The following is a 24,161-nucleotide window of genomic DNA, read 5'->3' as shown; positions in this document are numbered from 1 at the left end:
AGCAGTGCGTCGGTGTGCGCCCAGGATCCGAACCGGCGAACCCCGGGCCGCCGCAGCGGAGCGCGCGCACTTAACTGCCTGCGCCACCGGGCCGGCCCCTGCCTGGGCTTTTGGGGGTCTTTTGTGGTTCCATACAAATTTTAGGATTGTTTGTTCTATTTCTGTGAAAAATGCCTTTGGAATTTTGATAGGGATTGCACTGAATATGTAGATTGCTTTGGATAGTATGGACACTTTAACAATATTAATTCTTCCATTCCGTGAGCACGGAATATCTTTCCATTTATTTGTGTCTTCTTCAGTTTCTTTCATCAGTGTTTTATACTTTTCAGTGTACAGGTCTTTCACCTCCTTGGTTAAATTTATTCCTACATATTGTATTATTTTTGATGCAATTGTAAATGGGATTATTTTCTTTCTTTCTGATAGTTCGTTATTAGTGTACAGAAATACAACAAATTTTTGTATATTGATTTTTGTATCCTGCAACTTTACTGAATTCATTTATTCTAATAGTTTTTTGGTGGAGTGTATAGGATTTTCTATATATAATATCATGTCATTTGCAAATAGTGACAATTTTACTTCTTCCTTTCTGATTTGGATGTCTTTCAGAGAATGTGTATTTTTTATTTTCACAGTGGACCTGTAAGCATTCCTTATGATTGTAAGTTTCCTCATCTTCCACTTCCCTCCTTGTCCCTTGGTTTTGGAGGGCATTTCTGGAGGAGCATAGATGAAAGACAAATTGTTGGTTTTTCTTTTCATTAATGGTGGATAGATAACATGGCCCTCTCCACTGTTATATAGGTGAAATATGGCTAAAATGAACATTAAAGCATGGCAGCCTTGAGGGAGAAAAGAAGGGAGGAGATGTTACGAAAGGGTAATGTGAAGTCTGAGAGAGTCGTTTATAGAAGATAGAAGAGATTTGTTGCTAAGCTTTTGCTAGTCCTGCTCTTGTTGGCTTGGTGATGGTGAGATTTCTGTGCTGATTATGTGAATGAGTGGCTCAGTTCCTTTTTAGCACCAACTGGCAAAACATCTCCTTTTCCCTCTTTGGCAGCAATTCATTCTCCCACAGAAAAACAGAAACTCTGGGTGATTGCCACAAATTGCTATATCTCAGGTGACAACTCTGTGCATGGAAGAATCTTTCTTTTTACAGAATGATCTTGGTACATACTCATTCTGAAATAAGGGATTTCTTTTATTGGAATGTTTTTCTCTTCTGGTGGTTGAGAAGTATTCTTGATAAAGGTTGAGTCTTGGATAAGTTTTAAACCTATATTCTTTTATTAGGAGTTAGCAGTATTGCAAAAGTGCTATAAAATAGATTAATACGTTAAAGTAGATTTTATATATTATTTGGATGTTTTTGTTATAATTTAAAAATCCCCAATAATGCATTGTTTAATTTGGCAGCAGGCTTTTGAACTTTAGAAAAAGTCACTTATGGCATCATCGTATTGTAAATGTGTAAATCACAAGGAATAGAATTAAAACACCTTTTTTAGATATGTGGAGGATATTTATCTTAATATGAGGTTATTTTACATTTTCATTGTCTTTAGTTTTATGTGGAAATGAAAATGTTGCTCTGATTTCTTAGGTTCTAGTGTAATTGGGTGCTGGAATTATTTATTACTATAAATACTGTGATAATTTATCCACATAAATTAAGACAGTAAAATAAATTACAAATAAACTTAAATCATAAATTTTCTATTTTATCAAACTTTAATGAAATTTTTTTTCAGAATGCTTTTGGTAATTGATTATTTTTAAAGACATATGGTTAATTTTTATTCAATGTGAAATACTTAGTGCTATTACTATAGTACAAGACATTACTAAGAACATATAAGAATAAAAAAAGGTTAAATTATTATTTTTAATTACAAGACACTTTCTTCTCAATGTTTAAAATAAGCATAATTCTCTTAGCCTACAGATGTCAAATATATGTCACTCTCCTTTATCGTCTGTGAGATTGAGAGTGCTTTTATAAATGTGTAGATATGAGTTTGCTGGTGTGTTTTTGTTCAAACTAATTTCTTGGTCTCTTTTCTGAATAATATCAGCAATATTGTTAAAACTGAAGAGCCACTCAGGGTGACCATTTTTCTTTTTCTTTTTTTGGAGATAGAGATAGTGGTAATAGCTGGAGGGAAGGTGATCAACAGATTTTTCTCATTTAACTTCTTCGTTCTCAGTCCGAGAGTGTTTGTATTTATACCTGTTCAAGGGATGGGACCATCCCATTGAATGGGGGGTGGGAGGGATGTTTCCCTCTCTCCCCTTACCCCCAGATTTTGACTTTTGGTGGCCTAGACATTATTCAGGGGGCAACTTTCTGCTAATAAACAAGAGCTGAAAGAGACCCTTATTCCAGGTTTCTGTCAGAAAGCCTTATGAACCTCTCAGTAGAGACCCTCCTCTGTTTGTTGCTAGTGAGCCAGTGAGCAGTGCAAACTCCCATTTGTTGAGAATGGAGAAGTAAAAGACAAATCTGACTGCAGTGTTAATTTCTGCTTTCTACTATGCCAAGGCTGCCAGTCTTGTTTATTTTGGTTTCACTTACCTTTTTGCCTGGATTTTAGTGAGAAAGTTGGGGCTACAGAATTAATAAGTAAGTATAAACAGTGCCTCTAGAAAAAATAAACCTTCAGTTTTATTCTAGTTTAATTATGTTTTCACATACATGAGTTAATAAGCTTTTAAAATGCTTCTATATATTTTCATTATAGAAAATTAGAAAATGTGTATCAGAAAAGAAAATGAAAATGACCTACATTTCTGTCTCTCACAGATAATTTTTATTGATATTCTGTTGAGTATATTTCATGTTTTTTTCCTATGCATGTATATATTGTGTATAATTTTTTATAATGAAAGTGGGTTCATATTTTTTATATATGTACTCTTGTAATTTTGTTCACTAAACAGTATAGCTTTAATAAGCTAATTTAAAAATACTTGATTATATATAATTTTTATATAAAAGTTATAGCAATAGAAGTTTATTATTAACACAGATATTTTTTGGTATGGTAACTAAAAATATTTACTCAATGAAATATCCAGATTTAAAGTTTTATATGAAGTTTTAGCAATTATTTAATATCATAATTGAGGGTTGATTTGAAATATCTGCAAATGACCTCAAAACATCTGTTATATTATGATAGTCTGTAAATAATATGTATTCCTTAATGCTTTTCATTACTTTGAATAGAATGGTACCTCTTTTTCTTTCCTCAACACCTGTCATATGATATTTAGGAAAAAATATTTTGGCATAGAATGTTTTAAGTCATGCTTATTTTCTAATATTTGTATATTATTCCTAGAGAAAATTACAAATAGGAATCTGATAAAGCCAACTACGTTTCACGTGTTCTCTGATTTTTGAGACGTTATCCTAGCAAGAATGACAAGTTTTTGAACTTGATAGGGATGTGGTAGATGCAAGCCAAACATTCCTTATTCTCCTATATCCATTTCAGAGGAAGAGGTGGCAATTGGTAGTAAGGGGATGTGGAAAAAGTTGTAAATTCTTGAAAAAGGAGTGAGGTAGGGCTTTACCCCTGTTTTTTTAATACCGGTGTGCACTTTAGTTCAGTGTAACTCATCAGGGCCAAATGTGGAAGCCCAAATTATGTAGACATGAGTCTCTGGTTGAGTCTAATCTTAAAAATGTTTTCTTTGTGAGGGAGTTTGTTTTGGAGGAGTAGCCTGGGTTAGGAAAGCCTTTATTTGCATGGTTATTATATGTTCCGGGACTTCATGCCAATAATTGCAAACAGTTCTAAGGTAATGGTAAGAAGTTACCGCCTTTGATTCCATAGCATTTATCATCTCTAAGCACTTTCTTAAAGGGTGTGATGTTAGTCATTACAAACTTTCTTCTAACTATTCTGAGGACTCATTTTAAAAAATCAGTTATATTTTATTGTTAGATTTGTTTCTGTAAATTAATCAATAATCTCATCATGAAAAGCAAGGAACATAATTAGAAATTTGGAGACCATCTTGTATTTTTAAAATACGGTTCATAATTCTAGCCAGCTAGTTCATCATCTAACTCTCGACAGAAATAGAATATGAGGACTTCATGAAACAGATTTATTTTCTTTTGTCCAAAGCTATTATTAATTGACTCCGAGCAGTGTTAATGGATAACCTTATAAATGAAAGAATGTATAAGAGGGTAGTTTAAAATCTAGAAAATAGGTTATTTGTAATGCTATTATTTTGAAATTTTTTTAATTTCATGGAAAATTGATGATATTGGAGGATTATAATTAACGTTTGAATTTCCATAGGGTTTGTATGTTACAATTCTTGTTCTGGTTTAGACTACTCAGAGGTTATGTATTTTGGTTTTTAAACATACATTTAAAGAATATGTGATGACATATTTTTTAATTTTTTTTTTTTTTTTTGTGAGGAAGATCAGCCCTGAGCTAACATCTGTGCCAATCCTCCTCTTTTTGCTGAGGAAGACTGGCCGTGGGGTAACATCCATGCCCATCTTCCTCCACTTTATGTGGGACGCCGTCACAGCATGGCCTGACAAGCAATGCGTCGGTGCACGCCCCGGAGCCGAACCTGGGCCGCCAGCAGTGCAGCGCGCGCACTTAACTGCTATGCCATGGGGCCAGCCCCGACATATTTTTTAAAATAGTAACTTTAAAGATGGTGGTATGGCTGTCTAAGACCTGAATTGAAGTGGTATACTGCTTGTTCAAATGCACAAAATCTCTCTCTCTCTCTTCCATCGTTTGTCTTCTGATTGTTCATTGCTACTAAATTTCAAAGACCTGTGAAGATACCTTGGTTTTCATTGTGTCTTATATCTGAGTTATTTTTTGACTCTGAAAAAACGGGCTATCATAATACCTTTCTTTTAGTAGGATGTCTTATTTGTTAGCATTAGGGAATTCCAGGAGAAAGGTTTTTTCTCTGCTGCTATTAAGAAGACAGGGAAGGGGCTGACCCTGTGGCCAAGTGGTTCAAGTTTCGTGCGCTGTGCTTTGGCAGCCTGGGTTTGCGGGTTCAGATCCCAGGCACAGACCTACACCACTTGTCAGCCATGCTGTGGAGGCATCCCACATATAAAGGGGAGGAGAATTGGCACAGATGTTAGCTCAGATCTAATCTTCCTCAAGCAAAAAAAAAAAAAAAAAAGAGGAAGATCAGAAACGGATGTTAGCTCACGGTGAATCTTCCTCAGCAAAAAATTAAAAATTGAAAAAGAAGAAGAAGACAGGGAAATCTCCAGACCTTGAGAATTTGAGTTTGGGATTCTTATATGCTGTAGGAATGGTTAGAATTAGGATCACCAACTTCTGCCTCCTTGGAACTGGCAGAGAAACTGGAATCATATGGTGCCTTAGTAATGGGGCAGCTAGTACTGCTGTGTAAGGAATTATTGGCATGATCTACAGAAGTGTAAATTTTGAGATGTCATAAACCATGCTTAGTGTTTTCAGCTATATCAGTTTATACTAACTACATGGGTTACTATTTTATGTGGGTTACTTTTGCCCACTTTTTACTATAATCTTCAGTAGCTTAATGGCAGGGAACTTACATCTGGAAGCTTTTGGGACCCCTGTAGCCAGCCAGGTTCAGTTATTGTGAATATATAACCTGAACAGAACTCACATTTCTTGGAAAGTTTTGAGGACTACAAAAATTAACTTGATATCTTACAGAATGGGAAAATGTTTATATTTCTGGATTGAATAGATGTAGGCTGTTCTAGCTATTTTGGTGACTATGTATACTTACTTACTTTTGGGCTTAGTCAAAACTGCAGTTTCACACTGTATTATAAAAAAACGTAGACTGTCAATAAATAGACCTCGGTTCTCTTTAGGACTTAAAAATCAGTGAGCCTGAAAGATAATTTTGTTGTTAAAAAGAAAATCTATGTCATGTATCCATATACATTTTAGTTTACCCCTTGGTAGGTTATTTAAATTTGATTTTTTGGTTAATTTTAGACTCTTTTTGATCAGAACAATGCTGCAAGAAAAGAAGAGTTAGAAACTGCAAACAAAAACGATCCTTCAAAGAAGTTGTCTGTTGAGAGAGTATATCAGAAAAAGACACAACTTGAACATATTCTCCTTCGTCCTGATACATACATTGGGTCAGTGGAGCCATTGACACAGGTAATTATTTTTTAAATTTTATTGAAATTAGGAGGTGTTTATCTATATCTACTTTTTAATAGAATTTTTGTGATTATATGCTTTGTAAGTACATAATTTCATGTCTCTGTCGTCATCAGCAAAGTAGGGAGAGGGATCTAAGAGAGGTAGAAATATCTTTATTTCCTACTAGAGATTAAAAAAAGCTAGGAGATAAAAACTATCAGAGGTAAGAAGTATAGAATAAAATGATGCTATGAACTTTTTTAAAGTCCTTAAGTTCATGCGTATTTTACTTTAAATTCTAGAATTTATACATACACACTAATGACTGTTGTTTAATGCTTACCGTGGACTTGGCTTACACATATTATCTTGTTTGATTCTAACAATTTCGGGAAGTAGGTAGTGTTATCTCCGTTTTATTGATGAGGAAACTGAAGTTTAAGTAAATTTAAATAACTTGCTCAGATCTCTCAACTTAGTAAGAGCTGTGATTCAAAGCTAGGTCTCTTTGACTCCAAAGTCATGCTAGGTTTGTATTATTTACTCTGTGCTCCTTATACTATAGAAAAATATAAAGCATGAAGTAAAGGTATAAAGCAAATATAAGATATTTTTGGGTTTTTTCTATTTAAATACTGTTTTTAACAATTATTATTGCCTTATATTAAAGCTGATTTTATGTATGAATAAGAATACACATTTGATACAAAATGAACAATTTCTCAATTTTAGTCTATTTAAACTGAATGTGAATGCAGAGAGGTTGATTACCACTGAAGCAGTATATGTTTTTCTACACTGAAGGTCTAAGTATTTACAGAGTAAATGACAGATGTGGGTTTATACTATGTAAAACTGATGCTAAACACTTTTTTCCTTCATAAGTCCTTTTGAATTTTTCTCTCAATGCAGCTAATGTGGGTGTATGATGAAGATGTAGGAATGAATTGCAGAGAGGTTACCTTTGTGCCAGGTTTATACAAGATCTTTGATGAAATTTTGGGTGAGTACTTGCTTAAGATTTAATGCATCTGTTTCTATTGATGTCATTATAATGTCCTTATATATGTAAAGCCAGACTTACAGTATAAATTTTAAAGGCATATCTCTGGCTTTTATACTGAATATAAATGTTCTTCAGAAAATTTATATATCGCTGTAATATTTTCATATCTGCATATCCTATTTTTGTATTTCAGTTTGTTCATCTGTAAAATGAATGTGTTGTATTTGATCAATAATCCCAAAGCTGGTCTGTAGTCCTGTATGTGCTGTCATCTGAGGTTGCTAGCATCCTAGTCACCTGGGGGAGAGGGCATGTTAAAAATAGAGATTACAGGGTCTGATCCTTGCAGATTTATGGAGTTTGAGGTGAGACAGGTAAAATCGTTGTTTTCACCAACAAACCAGGTATTTCTATTGGGCAGTCAAGTTTAACAACCATTGTTCTAAATGATCTCTGTCCTTTCCAAATCACACGATTAATTAAATCACAGTGAAGTGTGGATCCCTAATTGACTCCTAGGGAATGCTTACACTTTGGAAATGTTTTTAAGCCAAGGACTTTCTATAAACTCTGTGCTCTGCCACGTCATCAGTGCCACTTAAGGTTTCCTAGACAGTAGGGTTGTGTGGGTCTCTCTGAGCTTCTTCTGGTTGGTCTTTGGGAAAATGATAGGAGAGTAAAACTGGTTACTTTCACTCTTGCCTCCCAGTTGTCCACCCGGTTTTACTTTTAGGTTACACAGGAACATAGTCCTTCTATGGTTGAAGTTCAGTTTGACAGCTAGCTTGTGTTCAAATTTTAGTGAAGTAGTGATTAATGTATGCAAATATATTATTATCACTTATAGTGCATAGGATTTAGAATTTTGATTTCTAAGGATTCTAAAGACTTTGCCTTTCTAATTAAAAAATAACTGGTTGCAACTCAATCTGTCTATAAAATCACTAGTTTATGAAGGAGATCAAGAGAAATTATTCTTACCAAAATATAATTAAACCAAATTTTTTACTTTTAGACCTGGATTAGGGGGTTGTAAATTACAGATGTTTGTCTTTATTTATTTGTTTTTATATATCACAGAATCATCCCCCGCTCTTGTTTTGTGGTAGAAGACATAAAAGTAATTTGGTGTGATATAAAATTTAAGAATATTATTTGGAAAATAAGGTTCTGTATTAGAAGTTAGCAGTAATTATTTTCATTAACTATTGTCGTATGTAAATGTTTATATTAAGTAGTGTTGCACATGCAGTTGTGTCCATGTATTTGTTTATTGTTATAACTTTATATATTTTATTACTCATTGAAATTAATTTTGTAGTTAATGCAGCTGATAATAAACAGAGGGATAAGAACATGACCTGTATTAAAGTTTCTATTGATCCGTAAGTATATTTCAAGTTTAATTTTTTATTCTAAGTTTTATTAAGATAGTTCCCAACTTATGAATATTCCTCAAATGAATAATATATACAGTTAGTACTCCTTAGTTTCCCTGTTGCTTGAGACCTTGTTATTTTTGCTTCTTTTAGCCAGAATACTGTACTCTTCTAGTTTCCTCTGTCATTCATAATCTTTTTCCCCAAAATACTTCCTTATGGGAGCCCTTGGAGACCATTTTTCTCTTCCTTTGATGCTCTGGATGCTGTTTCAGCTGCTTGAGTTATCACTCGATCTTTTCTTTCTTACCTTTGCTTTGGGACTCAAAGGGGCTATTGATAGTGCTATTCCAGTTACATTATGGGTTAAATTTACTTTTCATGGTCAGCATTTGGCTTTTCCATTATTTATAACATCACTTGTAAATTAGGAATTGCTGGTATTATAGAATATATACCAGGTGTTCAGTTAATGAGATCTCACTACAGTGAGTTTTTTGGAGGACTGAAAGGGAGTGAAAATACAGTTTTAAGGTAGAAATATAGTTGTTACGTTTATCCTGTTTTCACCAGCATGTCTTTTGTGAAACATTTATCCTTTGTAATCTAATTAGTAATTTAGCATGATTTTAAGATTTTTCTCTAACATGAAAATTTAAAAGTTCAGTTATAGCCATACTGTCAATAATCTACTTTCAAATGGCATGGTTGAGATTAATGATATAATAAAAATATAATTTATATTTGGTTGCACCATGAAGTTAACTGTATCTTATATGAAAACATTACCACATAACTATGCTGTTGAAGTTCTTGATTTTTCTTTTTCTTTCTTTTCTTATTTATTTATTTTTCATTTGGATCCTTTCTATAATAAATACATACTTGAGAACGTATATGGTAAGGTGCACAGGACACTTATAAGTTATAGCTTATATAGAAGTTTAAGATAGTTTTAATGAAATTTTAACTGTCAAGATTCCTTTTCTTCCATATTTAGGAAATTGTCAGTTAAAACAATATCATTTACTATGTTTTAGGAGAGTTAGTAAGGAGTAGTAGATGTTGAATATTTTTTGCTGAGGAAGATTCTCCCTGAGCCAACATCTGTTGCCAATCTTCCTCTTTTTGTATGTGAGCTGCTGCCACAGCATGGCCACTGATGGACGAGTGGTGTAGGTCCATGCCCGGGAACGGAATCCGGGCCACTGAAGTGGAATGCGCTGAACTTAACCCCTAGCCGCAGGCGCTGGCCCAAATGTTGAATGTTTGATATCTCTAAGCTTTTTTAAAATTCAGAATTGAAAGATTCTGATTGAAAATTAAGGAAGAAGGGGCTTTCCTTAAATACATTTTTGATGAACGTGGTTATAATTGTTTGATTCTTTTATCCTAATTGTTTTGGTCACATTAATCTGACAACATGGACTTAAAAAACAGCTTACACAGAATCCTGTCATAACAAAGTGATTAAGGAGTGCTATAAAACAATGCTGTAGATCGAATAATGGCTCTTGGTGATGTTCTTTACCTTTAAGTTTATTACAGATTCTGGACAAAGAGTAATTCTATGTAACTGGTGCCTTTATTGCTCTTTAACTCTCTTTTCAATCAACAAACATTTTTGTATGGGCATAAGAATGACAGAATTACAACTAAATTTATTTGGTTGTTAGTGACAATCATATCAGTTTCTTTTTTCTTATGTATCTCTACGTTATTTTAACTACTCCTGCTAGAAAGTTCTTTTATTTCAATATAAAACAAAAATTCATAGTCAATTACTTCAAGGGGGAAAGGGTAATATATTTTTCACCTCTGTTTTCCTATTTTACTTTTTTTTGTTCACAAATCATTGATGAGAGATGATTGAATCTTTCTCTTGCTTTTAATTAAAGTATATATAATATATATATTTAAAATTGGCAATAGACAAGCATTTTGGGAGTTGTTGCTGATCCTTATGTTTTATTATTTATTTGTATTTTATTTCTGAATTTTAACCCTAACATTTTGTCTTTTGTGAATTTCCTCCCGTAAAGTCATTCCTTATTTTTTCTTTACTACATACATTACAAAATTAATGTTATTTTTTTAAATGAATTTTATTTGAGATGTAATTTTTGTGTAAGTTAGATTTCTAATTTAAGAAGTCATTTTAAAAGCAGAATTCAAGTGGGAAAAAGTGCTGTTATGCTGTTTATTCCATTGACCCAGTTTTCTCTACTGTCCATTTTTGATATCCTTCGAGTTTCATTCTTTTTAACATTTTTGTGTATAACAGATTTTTCTTTTTCTTTGTGTATGTGTGTACTTGAACTCTTCGTGTAAAGGCGAGGTTAAGTTTTGATAGTTAATAGGTTAACTAGAGGATGAACAGCACAGCTTAGCTCTTAGTCTTTCTTTTTCGAGAGTACTCTGTGGTGTGGGGATAAGATTTAAGTAAACAGCCGTGCTTGTAAAAGGCATAGGAGGGCCGGCCCCGTGGCTTAGCGGTTAAGTGCTCGCGCTCCGCTGCTGGCGGCCCGGGTTCGGATCCCGGCCGTGCACCGACGTGCTGCTTCTCTGGCCATGCGGATGCCGCGTCCCACATACAGCAGCTAGAAGGATGTGCAGCTATGACATACAACTATCTACTGGGGCTTTGGGGGGAAAAATAAATAAATAAAATCTTTAAAAGGCATAGGAATAGATTAGCAAGGGTTGCCATGCAGAATTTGGACAGCTTTTTAGAAAATTAGAGAATTTGAAGCAACTTCTTACAGGGGAGCTTAAAACCCATTAAATGATATAACATTATGGTTAGCATTGAAACAACTTATTTGCTGGCATCTATCTGATTAAAAACAAACATGGCAAGTGCATTAACCAGGGTTCTAACTATTCTTCTAGCTTAAGTATTCTTGCTGATTTAGGGTTGAAACTCTTAAAACTGTAGCTTTCAAAAAATAATACACACTCATACTGAAATATATATACATGTACATTTCTATTTTTTAAAAAGTGGGATTATAGAGCTAGCCCTGATGGCCTAGCAGTTCAGTGCGCTCCACTTCGGTGGCCTGGGTTTGGTTCCTGGGCGCGGAACCACACCGCTTGTCTGTCAGTAGCTATGCTGTGGTGGTGGCTCATACAGAAGAACCAAAAGAACTTACAACTATACACACCTATGTACTGGGGCTTTGGGGGTGGAAAAAAGGAAGCAAAAAGGAGGAAGATTGTCAATAGGTATTAGCTTAGGGCGAATCTTCCCCTGAAAAAAAGTGGGATTATAATATATATACTATTTTATATTTTTCTGTTTTTATTTGACATATTGTGGACAGCCTGTCTTATTAACTTAGATAGATCTACTTAATTCTTTTTAACTATTCCTAGGTATTTTATTATGTCCATATATCATAATTTATTTAATCTCTTTCCAGTTGATTAATATTGGATATTTAGATTATTTTCCAGGTTTCTTTTTAGCTTTAATTATTTTGAAACTTTATTTGTAGCTTATTCAAACACAGTATTCTTTTTCCTAATATTTCTGTGACGATTATTGATGGAGCAAAGAATAGTTATAGGATTCTGAATCATTGTTTCGAGATTACAGAAATAAAGACCAGATCTGGGAAGTGATATAAGATTTAAATTTTGTAATAGGAAAGTGACTTTGATAGAAAGTTCAAATTTCATACTCATATAGGCTTATTGAATGTAGGAGATATCAAGTCTTATTTTTTTTTGAAACTGTGATGAAGATAATGAATTTATAAAATGCCTACCTTAATTATAGTACCATATATGCTAAATAGAATGAAAACATTTTTAAAGGTTTTCCCAAGAGTATATTGACTTTTATGTCATTCTGAGATGTTTAAGATCTGTAATTTTCCATTCATTGCCTTTCTTTATTTCCTTCAGAATTCTTATCTATTAGTTTTAAGCTCCATGAAGTTTCTTTAGAAAATATATACTTCATAAATTATAGGTTTTAAGCCCAAGCTAGGAATTATTTGGAAGTCTAAAAAAGTAGTGGCCCTTGTTTCTAAGGTCCACTGTTTTTACCTCTGAAGATAGGACACACAAGTGAAAGTACAATAGGCAATTTGAGACTGTTACATACTTAAATATTCAGCTGTGTATTCTGTAGAGTGTTTACACACAAGTGAGATAAGCTAATTGTCTCCTGAGGTCCCCAGTAAATAATTTAGATTTTTGGCTAGTCTCAATAGAAGGAGGGTTGGAAAACATTGCTATAGGCTGGGTAAAAGGCTTAATGGAGAAGTGAAGTCAAACTGATGCTCGAAGTTAGGGTAAAATTTGGCCGGACAAAGAGAGGAAAAATACATTATAGGCAAGGGAAAGACCAATAAACAAAGAAATGGAAGAATTGGGAATGAACATTGACAAGTAATAAAACTGACCTGAAGGAAAAATAAGATGCATGTTGCAGAATAGTGGCAATTAAATTTGACTATAAGTAGGGATGTGGGTAATGGGCCTTGAACATGTAGTAGAGGAATATAAGCTTGATTATATAGAAAATGTGGAACTACTGCTGTGTTCTGGAGCAAAAAATAGTGTTATGAAAGCTGTAGTAAGTCCATCATAGTTATGCAGAATATATTTAAGGGGAGTGGCTAGCAAGGATACTGTTGCAGTAATCAATGTTTAAAGTGGTATTAGTCTATCTAGGCTCATATACTGGCATTTGGAATGAAGAAAGGACTGATACTGATATGAAATGAATCTAATAGGACAAACTAACAAGTCTTGATGACTAATGACTCTAGAGAATGATCAATAGATACGAATAAAAAACGGTATCAAAATTTGAGCCTAAGAGATTCAGAGAATTGAACCTGTGTTGGAGAGTGAGGGAAAGAAAAGTTGGTTGCTGATTTGGGGAAAGAAGATGATGTGTTAAAAGTTATTTTTTAGTTTGTCTTTTTTTTACTTTTTTGATTTAATTAATTAATTTCCCCCTGGATCTTCGATTTTCATTTTGGCTTTTGTAATAATTTTTCAAGTTGTAATAACTACTTCTAATAACTCTTGAGAGCTTAAGGTATGTATGTGTGAATGAAACAGTGTGTCTAAGAATAATTGTGAATCAGATTGGCAAATGGTAGCTTTTTAAGCCAATTCTCAGTGTTATTAAGCTGTGTTTCTTTGCAAATTGGCTCTTCAATGGGTAAAGGCATCATAGTATATATTACTCAAAACAATAGGGCAGGCAAAATTTTCCATCAGGACTGCTGCCTATGTCAAGTTGCTGTTAGCTATAGGAGCCTCCACTCCATAACATTCAGGGCTAAAATGGATGGTTTTATGATAGAAAAGCCTAAGTGCCCTAGAATAGGTAATATCTACATATTAAAAAGCCATTAAAATTAGTTTTATGACAATGACTGCCACAATACTAACAACCTTCTGACATTTAGGAACACATTTAAGGCTGTTCGTTCTTTTTTTGTCTGTACTGCTGCAGCAGTTAGGTAGGAAATGAGAATGGCAATGGCTGTTGCCTCTGTGGAGCTTGTAGTTCACAGGTGGTATACTGGTAGAGGGACGATCATGGCTAATGTAGGTGAAAAGAAAATGGAATCTATAGCTGACTTCTTGTAAAAGCTTCATCGTTTTTACTATTTTCTGAGAGGTTGAGAAGAGTTTCTTTTCCTGAGAAATTTTGCAGTATTACTTGCAGATCTTAGTAATCCTAATTTGAGTTATGATTCGGGGATAGAAAAGTCTGTCCTCAGCAAGTATTTTCATGAAAGATGAGTGAGTGTCTTCCAATTGGTAATGGCTGGCGTTTTGCTTATAATCACTCAGGTTTATTCTGGATTACTTTAATTTTTATGGAAATTAATTAATGTATCTTTACACTGTTTTCAGCTCTAAACTCTGCTTGTTTATTTACAGTGAATCTAACATTATAAGCATTTGGAATAATGGGAAAGGCATTCCAGTAGTAGAACACAAAGTAGAGAAAGTTTATGTTCCTGCGTTAATTTTTGGACAGCTTTTAACATCCAGTAACTATGACGATGATGAGAAAAAAGTAACAGGTAAAGTCTAAATGGCTGATTAGAATTTTTATTGAAAAATATTGCTCTCCTAACATAGTCTTTTACTATTCCTATATAAAATATTACAGAAAAAAGTAGTTTTGTTGTGAGAAAATACTTTTCAGAATTAATATCTATAAAAATCTACTATGTATAAGTGTTGTCTTGATTATAGTCTGAGACATTTTATTTATTTATTTATTTTAATTTTTTGTTTATTGCAGTATCATTGGTTTATAACATTGTATAAATTTCAGGTGTACATCATTATACTTCTATTTCTGCGTAGCTTACATCATGTTCACCACCCGAATACTAATTACAACCCATCACCACACACATGTGCCGAATTATCCCTTTCGCCCTCCTCCCTCCCCCCTTCCCTTCTGGTAACCACCAATCCAATCTCTGTTTCTATGTGTTTGTTTATTGTTGTTATTATCTACTACTTAATGAAGCAAATCATACGGTATTTGACCTTCTCCCTCTGACTTATTTCACTTTGCATAATACCCTCAATGTCCGTCCATGTTGTCACAAATGGCTGGATTTCATCATTTCTTGTGGCTGAGTAGTATTTCATTGTGTATATATACCACATCTTCTTTATCCATTCGTTCCTTGATGGGCACTTAGGTTGCTTCCAAGTCTTGGCTATTGTGAATAACGCTGCAGTGAACACAGGGCTGCATGTATCTTTATGCATTGGTGTTTTCAAGTTCTTTGGATAAATACCCAGCAGTGGAATAGCTGGATCATATGGTAGTTCTATCCTTGATTTTTTGAGGAATCTGCATACTGTTTTCCATAGTGGCTGCACCAGTTTGCATTCCCACCAGCAGTGTATGAGAGTTGACAGAGACATTTTAAAGCTTAACTGTGATAGTACATCTACTTATGCTAGAACTCTTGGAACTCTAAGCTGGTTGACAGTTTGAGTTTTGAATTAGAGTACTGATGACAGTAAAACGTATGATTCCTATATATGTGAATTTATTATTACATAAGCACCGTGTCTTTTGGTATCAATTAAATTACTTTTAAACTGTTTTCTTTAAGAGAGTCAAGTTTGAAAGTCTAGACTCTGTAAATATAGTTGAAAGTACTTTGACCAAACCCAGATGTTTTCCTCCTTATTTACATTGCCCAAGTAGTTGATAGTTTTTTTTGTTTTGTTGTTTTTTTCCCAAAACCAAGGCTCTAGGATTAAAATTTTGTAATAGAGAAGTGACTTTGATAGAAAGCTCACATTTCATACTCACATGAACTTACTGGATTATAGGAGATACCAAGCTTAACTTTTTTGAAATTGTGATGAAGATAATGAATCTATAAAATGTGTTTTTTAATTATATTACTGTATGTGCTAAATCTTAATTGTATTTTTCTTTAAATAAAAAAATCTATACTCTAAAATATTCAATCAGTGATTGTTAAGATAATGTAATAAGTGGAACTGTTTTGCAACAACTCTGCCCTATGGTAGGTAAGTTAACAAAGTTCCTTTAAAGTCATTTTCATTAAACCTTTCACATTTAATTGTTCTTACAGGTGGTCGTAATGGTTATGGTGCAAAACTTTGTAATATTTTCAGTACAAAGTTTACAGTAGAGACTGCTTGCAAAGAATACAAACATAGTTTTAAGCAGGTATGATAGAAATGTGTCTAATTCTTTTTTTTTTTTTTTAATAATCATGTGTTGTTGCTTTGCCAAGATAATAGAACCTTAGGTAAATTGCAATGATACATATATAACTTTTTTTTAAAGCATTAAGCAAGTCATCAGAGTAAAAAGACTTCAGAATGCATGGGAGATTTTATATAAGCCTGTCTTTCTCCCATTCCTTTAAAACAAAATGCTTTATTTAACAGACCTGTCCTTTAACCTAGTTAAGCATTAGTGAAAATGACCTGAACCTCATAGGCTAATTGAAATGCATCCACTTAACATGTTTGAAAAATTCTTCATTGATTCATCAAATTCATAGTTCAAAATGTTACCTTCTTTTACTCTGTAGGTCTTTGAAAATAGTTTGAAATTTTACATAAGCTAAAATAATTTTGTCAGGAAAAGCATCATACCTATTTATTTTTGTAAAATTCTGTATGATCATGTTGAAGAATTTGAAAAATATTTTACTAACAGTGTATAAAGTTGTGCAGTTTACTTTGCTTATTTCAACATGAGGTTGTTATAATAGTAATATTTCAAATTTTTTCATCTCTAATAGTATCAGTTTCAAGGATTTGTTTGATTTGTTGTGAAGCTGGAAAATGGATATAGTTGTGGTAAATGAACGTATTTCATGAGCTGAGTCTTTATGTGTTATGAAATACAGAAGCATTATAGAAATATTTGAATATTTTTTCTTTTTTTATTTTATTGAGGTCATAATAGTTTATAACATTGTTAAATTTCAGTTGTACATTTGAATATTTTTTCTTTTAAAGACATGGATGAATAATATGATGAAGACTTCTGAAGCCAAAATTAAACATTTTGATGGTGAAGATTACACATGCATAACATTCCAACCAGATCTGTCCAAATTTAAAATGGAAAAACTTGATAAGGATATTGTGGCCCTTATGACCAGAAGAGCTTATGATTTGGCTGGTTCATGCAAAGGGGTCAAGGTCATGTTTAATGGAAAGAAGTTGCCTGTAAGTGTCTTCTAAAATAGTTAATGCTTTGTTATTTTGTAGACAGCTTATAGTTAGATCTTGCTTTTTAAATCTAATCTGATAATCTCTTTCTTTTAACTGTTGTGTTTAGATGATTCACATTTACAGCGATTATTGATATATTTGGATTAAAATTTACCACCTTGCTAGCTATTTTCTTTTCATTGTATTTGTTCTTTGTTTCTTATTTTCTCTTATTCTTCCTTTTCTGGTTTTAATTAAGCAATTTTTTATGATTCCGTTTTATCTCCTTTGTTTACTTATTATACCTCTTTTTAAAACGTTTTTTAGTGCTTGCCCTAGGGTTCAAAATATATACTTGTAAATGGTTTGAGTCTACCCTCAAATAATTTATCACTTCATGTGTAGTGAAAGGACTTTATAACAGTATATCCCCAGGTTCTCCCTGCTATCCCTTGTGTCATTGTCATCATACATTTCACTTTTACATATGCTATAAACACCAGAAGAAGAAGAAAGAGAATGAGGCAGAAGACATATTGGAAAAGATGATGGCAAAAATTTTCCCACAATTGGTGACATTGTTATTAATGCTTTAAGCAGTCAGTTATCTTTTAGAGCAATCAAAAATACAATGAAGCATTATATTTTTACCTTCATTTGTTCCATTTCCAGTGCTCTTAATTTCTTGGTGTAGGTCTAAGTTTCTGATCTTAATCATATTCCTTCTGCCTGGAGATCTTCCTTTAACATTTCTTGTAGGGTAGGCCTGCTGGCAATAGATTCCCTCAGTTTATGTTTGTCTGAGAGAATCTTTATTTTCCTTCACTTTCAAAGGATATAGAATTTCACTGGATATAGAATTATGGGTTAGCAGTTTCTTTTTTTTCAGTACTTTAAAGATGTCACTCCATTGTTTTCTTGGTTGCGTGGTTTCTGATGAGACGTCTGCTGTAGTTCATATCCCCCTTCCTCTGCTGGTAAGGTGTTTCTTTTTCCTCTGGCTGCCTTGAAGATTTTCTCTTTGTCTTTTGTTTTTTGAATATGCTATATGCTTAGGTGTGTATGTGGTTTTGTGCTTTGTTTTTTTTGGTGGGGTTTTTTTTTTTTTTTTTACATTTATTCTGTTTGGTGTTTTCTGAGCTTCTTGGATCTGTTGTTTGGTGTCTGTCACAAATTTTGGAAAATTTTTGACCATTATTTCTTCAAATATTTCCTCTGCACTGCTCTTTTTTTTCCTTCTCGTATTCTAAGTATGCATATGTTATACGGTTTGGTATTGTCCCAAGATCTTGGATGTTTTGCTTTGCTTTATTCACTCTGTTTTCTCTTTGTGTTTCACTTTGTTTAATTTCTGTTGCCCTATTTTCAAGTTCACTGATCTTTTCCTCTACTGTGTCAAGTCTACTGATGAGCCTGCTGAAGGCATTCTTCATATCCTCTACTGTTTTTGACTTCTAGCATTTCTCTTTGATTCGTTTTTATAGCTTCCATTCTATGCTAAAGTTACATGTTGTTTACCTTTTCCATTAGAGCCTTTAAAATATAAATCATAGTTATTTTAAACGCCCTATCTGCTAATTAAAACATCTGTGACATGTCTGAGTCTGGTTCTGATGATTGCTTTGTCTTTTCAGACAGTGTGTTTTCTTGCCTTTTGTCATGCCTGGTAAGTTTTGCTGAAAATAAGCTATTTTGTATAGGGTAGTAGATATGGAGTATCTTTAGTATGAGGATTTATGTTAATCTCTATAGGAGATGGGCTGTGTTTGCAGTTTATTGTTGCAATAGTTTGCTAGTGTTGGGGTTTGTTGTTGCTATGGGCACCAGAGACTTCAAATTCTTCCTTGTTTTTTCTTTCCTCTTTGCTTTGGGCCTTCCCTTTGAGCTGCCCCTCAAGGAGGGTCTGTCTCTTGTAACTCTTCCAGCTGATACCCACTGTTATTACTGGAGGCCTGTTAGCACAGTGGTAGGTTGTGAGAGACTCTCATGTCTGATTAGGTCTCAGACTTTTGAGTGCACAGTGGGCCTTGTGTCTCAGGAGTTTGGTCTTCACAAGTGTTTCTACCCCTCCTCTAGAGGTAGAGATTTTTCCTCTGCCCTCTATTCTCTTCCCCTAGCTGCAGCAGGTATCCATCAGAGTTCTTATTTGGTATCTTTTAGGCTCCCTGTCCTGCAGAATAAGCCTTTTTTTTTTTTTTTCCTTTTTAACTTAAAAATGAGATGGGGAAGGGGTGGGGTGGGGATGGGGTGGGGATGGGCAGAACTACTTTATTCCAGCTACAGTGAAATTTAACCAGTGCTCTCCAGCAGTATCCATCTCCCTGCAAATTAAGCTTTTTTTGTGGTAAGAGAGATGGGTTTGGGTGGAATTCCCAGTGGCTGCTGTTATCCTCCTCCAGCCAGCACCATGGGGAGCACTTTTTCTAAATTCTCTCGGATCTTCCCTGTGAGGACCTGCTGGGGTTCTTGGAGGAAAAGCCTGCAAAAGAACAGGAACCCTTGATGACTACAGCCGGTGCTTCACACACTTATACTAGTCCACACTTGTCCAATAGCAATTTGTCAACATTTCTGGCTTAATGTTCCTACTGGCTTATATGACACTAGGTAGCTTCTGCCCTAGTTAAGCAAAATGCATAGGTTCTGTGTCTTCCTAAAGACACCTGTCTCTCTTCAGATTCAGGATGGCCAGCTTCTCTCTTCAGACTCAGGATGGCCAGCTTCCGTGATCTCAATTTTTTGAGGGTTCATGAAAAATCTGTTTGGTGTCTGAACAGCTGTGTTCTTGTAAGGGCAGAAGCCCTTCTGTTTTTGTTTTTTTTTTTTTTCATCCTTCTACATGTCTGAACTCAAACTGGAAGTCTACTTTGTCATTTTAAAAACTTAAACTTTTGAAAGATTTTATAATAATTTACCTGTCCAGCTGTCCTTTCATAACCTCTCTTTATCAAGTACGTATGGAAATGAATTCCTTTTTAAAGAGCAAGGATCAGGGAGTAGAATAGGGGAAGTCATGAAGATTTACATCTGCAGAGTAAGAGCTATTGTGAATGGGGGGAAATGAACATATGAAAGTACTTGATGGCATTCACCTAGTTGAGCTGCCAATATAAGGTTAATTATTTATTGTTTTTGTTTCTCAAATTAATAGGTTAATGGATTTCGCAGTTATGTAGATCTTTACGTGAAAGACAAATTGGATGAAACTGGAGTGGCCTTGAAAGTTATTCATGAACTTGCAAATGAAAGATGGGATGTTTGTCTCACATTGAGTGAAAAAGGATTCCAGCAAATCAGCTTTGTAAATAGTATTGCAACAACAAAAGTAATTATGCTAATTCTTTGTTTCCAAGTCAGTGGTAGAACAATGCTTCATTAAAAGCAACAAAATAAACAACAACAACAAAAAAACCCAGATCTTGCTTTTGTCAAATCAAAATTGACTCATGAAAATGAAAGCTTATTTTCTATGAAATGGCTGTCTTACAAATTATTTGAAAAATCCATTGAGAAATAAGTTTATAATGATTAGTGTTTAAAGTTGAATACATTTATATTTTATGAAATTTTGAATGATAACAAATTCCTTATTCTGTGTTCTGAGTTTAAAGTGTAAAATAAAGAATCACAGGAGTTGAGTCTGTTTGGGGGTCAGATTGTGGAACGTATTATCTGTCATTTTAAGGAGTTTGAACCCTCTTTTATAGGCTTTTGGATTTCAAAATCAAATGAAATTCTTCTTATCTAAAGGCATTTGTCCATTGACCATAATCAAGTATTAGGCAATATAAGCATGTATCCTAGAATAATCTAAAGCAGTGATTTGTCACTCTGTCACTCTTGTTCAAGTTTTAATTTATTTTTTTAATGTTCAATGTTTTTTATAACCTAACATCACTTTCTCTAGTCAACAGAAATCCTACATCAGTTATGATTGCATTTTGTTTTATGTAACAGAAACCTAATATGTAGTGGTGTAAACATGTACAGGTTTTATTTTTCCTCTAATAACTGGGGACTAGGGGGTTGGAAGTCTTAGTCTGGTACTGTGACTCCACAATGTCATCAGGGACCTGTGCTCTTTTTGTCTTTCTTTTCTGACACCCCTAGCATGTGGCTTTCATTCGCATGCCTTTAAGATGCCTGTTGTACCTCTATGCCTGATTTCCAAGTTCTAGGAAGAGAGAATGGGGTTGGGCAAATGCATATGCCAGCTAAATCTCTCCTTTTTTATCAGGAATACAATAGCTTTCCTGGAGGCCCCACGTAGCAGACGTCTGCTAACATCTGTGGCTAGAACTGGCTCAAGTGGCTACCTCTGGCTGCAAGGGAGTCTAAATTAGTGAATCTTTTTAATTGGACATGTTGCCAGTTAAAAATAAACAAATTTTGGGTTTATCAATAAAGTAAAAGGGGAGAATGGATATTGGATGGACAACTGGCAATGGCTGCCACAGTCCCTAAGTTTAAATCTTGTGTTATTACCACCACCATACCAGTATTCATTTCACTTCCCTGTTTTTTTTTTTTTTTTTTTTTTTTTTTTTTTTTTTTTTTTTAAAGATTTTATTTATTTATTTTTCCCCCAAAGCCCCAGTACATAGTTGTCTGTCATAGCTGCACATCCTTCTAGTTGCTGTATGTGGGATGCGGCCTCAGCATGGCCGGAGGAGCGGTGCCTCGGTGCGCACCCGGGATCCGAACCCGGGCCGCCGGCAGCGGAGAGCACGCACTTAACCGCTAAGCCACGGGGCCGGCCCAACCTGTCTTTTTTTTTTATTTGATTGTTTTTACTTTGCATGGAGTTATATGGAGTTGGCTAATTGGCTCTATGGCCAAAAAGACCTTATTTTTTAAATCCCAACTCTGTCATCTGAGACTCATATTACTCCTCTGGAAAATAGGGTTAATACTGATTTCACAAAGTTGTTGTGAAGATTAAATGCTCGTTCTAGAAAAAAAAGAAGATGTATGTATTTTGCTACCCTAACTATAGAAGATTTCAGATTCTATTTTGTTTTCCTCTTTAGGGTGGACGACATGTGGATTATGTAGTAGATCAAGTTGTCGGTAAACTGATTGAAGTAGTTAAGAAAAAGAACAAAGCTGGTGTATCAGTGAAACCTTTTCAAGTAAGTGATGCTTTATATATTCTGTTGAATTATTAAATAATATTGGTTCTGACGTTGACCTTTTTTTGGTATGTTTTCAACAGGTAAAAAACCATATATGGGTTTTTATTAACTGCCTTATTGAAAATCCAACTTTTGATTCTCAGACTAAGGAAAACATGACTCTGCAGCCCAAAAGTTTTGGGTCCAAATGCCAACTGTCAGAAAAATTTTTTAAAGCGGTGAGTAAAATTTATTATTTTTGAGTGTGTTTTTACTGAGTTAAGTAGTTTTCTTGATTTATTCTATTTGTGATTACTTTCTCTCTTATATTAACTGTGGGTATAAGCATACTTATACTACAAACTAATACACTTAATTCTGAAAACCTGAAAATTCTGAAAAGGGTAAACGTTGTTTCATAAAACAATTGATTATTTTGCCAAGATTTAAGGTAGGGAATCATGTAACTAATTGTGTTTTGCATTGGGCGTTATAAAACCAGATTTCCCTCCAACAAATATCTAGCTCCTTATAGGACTCCTGATTTCATCTTTTCTACTCATTTCAACCTCATCTACTGATTTTTACCTCTATGTAGTTTTTTTTAAATCGTGGTAACATATGCATAACATAAAATTTACCGTATTCTACATATTTTAAAATTTTATATTACTTTGCACATATTTATTTAGGCCACCTTAACCTTTCTAAAACAATGTGAGAGTACAATAAATAATAAATCTTAGATTTATAACTGAGCCTTGTGGCTGCTAGTAACTTCTCATAATCTGTTGTATATAAGCAAGATTTGCCTCAGTTCCCTTGTTCAGCAATACTGTCAGTAAATATATATTAAGTAAACATATTAAAGTGCCTTTCAGGGGCCGGCCCCGTGGCTTATCGGTTAAGTGCGCTCACTCTGCTGCTGGCGGCCCGAGGTTCGGATCCCGGGCGCGCACCGACGCACCGCTTCTCCAGCCATGCTGAGGCCGCGTCCCACATACAGCAACTAGAAGGCTGTGCAACTATGACATACAACTATCTACTGGGGCTTTGGGGGAAAAAAAAAAATTAAAAAATAAAAAAAAAAAAATTAAAAAAATAAAGTGCCTTTCAATATGTTTGCACTGGGAATGTAAAGATGAATAAATCACAGCCTCTCCTCTTTGGAAGGTTATAATTTGGTGGAGGAGTATCGTGTAATTGTGATAAAGATAACATATTTATCAAATTCCAGTATTGGAATTTCAAAGGTAGGTTCTCACAAACAAAAACAAAAATTGTTTTTTAGGTTCTAGCTTAAGGCCTTAGAAATAGTACTTTGGATCTGATCATAATGAATTCTGAATACAAATGACCCTATGTTAATGCTTTCCTAAATTTCTGCTCTCATGACAGTTGTTCTCTTTATGAAGTGATTTGATTTAGATTTTATACTTTTTCATTTTTGGCAGATTAAGTTTATATTTGGAAACGTAATGCCTCTTTTTATGTCTCACCTCTTTTTATATCTCAGATATTCCAGAAAACTATCTCATACACCTAAAATCAAACTACCCAGGAATATGAAAATAACTCCAACTTGGAGAAGCTTCACTTTTTTTCTTTTTTCTTTTTTTCTTTTTCTTGTCAAACATTGATTCACTGCAGAGTGACACACAAAATATAATGTTGAAATCCTCGTTACCAAACTTTTTAAAGAATAAGGACTATTCATAAGTTCTTGAGTTTATCCTACTATTCCCTTCATGTTAAATATTTTTGTCATAGTGAATTGCAG

At 34.0% G+C, this 24,161-nt stretch overlaps 1 protein-coding gene across 2 annotated transcripts in view; it reads left to right on the top strand.

Annotated features, from left to right (window-relative positions):
* Nucleotides 1-24,161, top strand: part of TOP2B (DNA topoisomerase II beta) — a 63,659-nt gene that overhangs the window by 7,679 nt on the left and 31,819 nt on the right. Inside the window, exons 2-10 of one of the 2 annotated variants that reach the window (XM_087430621.1) lie at nt 6,030-6,185; nt 7,083-7,173; nt 8,498-8,561; nt 14,472-14,617; nt 16,169-16,266; nt 17,070-17,282; nt 20,419-20,592; nt 22,298-22,399; nt 22,483-22,620. In XM_087430621.1, coding sequence (XP_087286747.1) covers nt 6,030-6,185; nt 7,083-7,173; nt 8,498-8,561; nt 14,472-14,617; nt 16,169-16,266; nt 17,070-17,282; nt 20,419-20,592; nt 22,298-22,399; nt 22,483-22,620 — 1,182 coding nt within the window. Of the gene's footprint in view, nt 1-6,014; nt 6,186-7,082; nt 7,174-8,497; nt 8,562-14,471; nt 14,618-16,168; nt 16,267-17,069; nt 17,283-20,418; nt 20,593-22,297; nt 22,400-22,482; nt 22,621-24,161 lie in introns of both variants that reach the window. The other variant, XM_087430620.1, reaches the window with a different exon arrangement.

Source organism: Ceratotherium simum, chromosome 5, assembly GCF_057802395.1.
Source record: "Ceratotherium simum simum isolate JZ-2026a chromosome 5, ASM5780239v1, whole genome shotgun sequence".
NCBI lineage: Eukaryota > Metazoa > Chordata > Mammalia > Perissodactyla > Rhinocerotidae > Ceratotherium > Ceratotherium simum.
The sequence above is the reverse complement of the archived record's forward strand: the minus strand, read 5'-3'. Positions and strand labels throughout refer to the sequence as shown.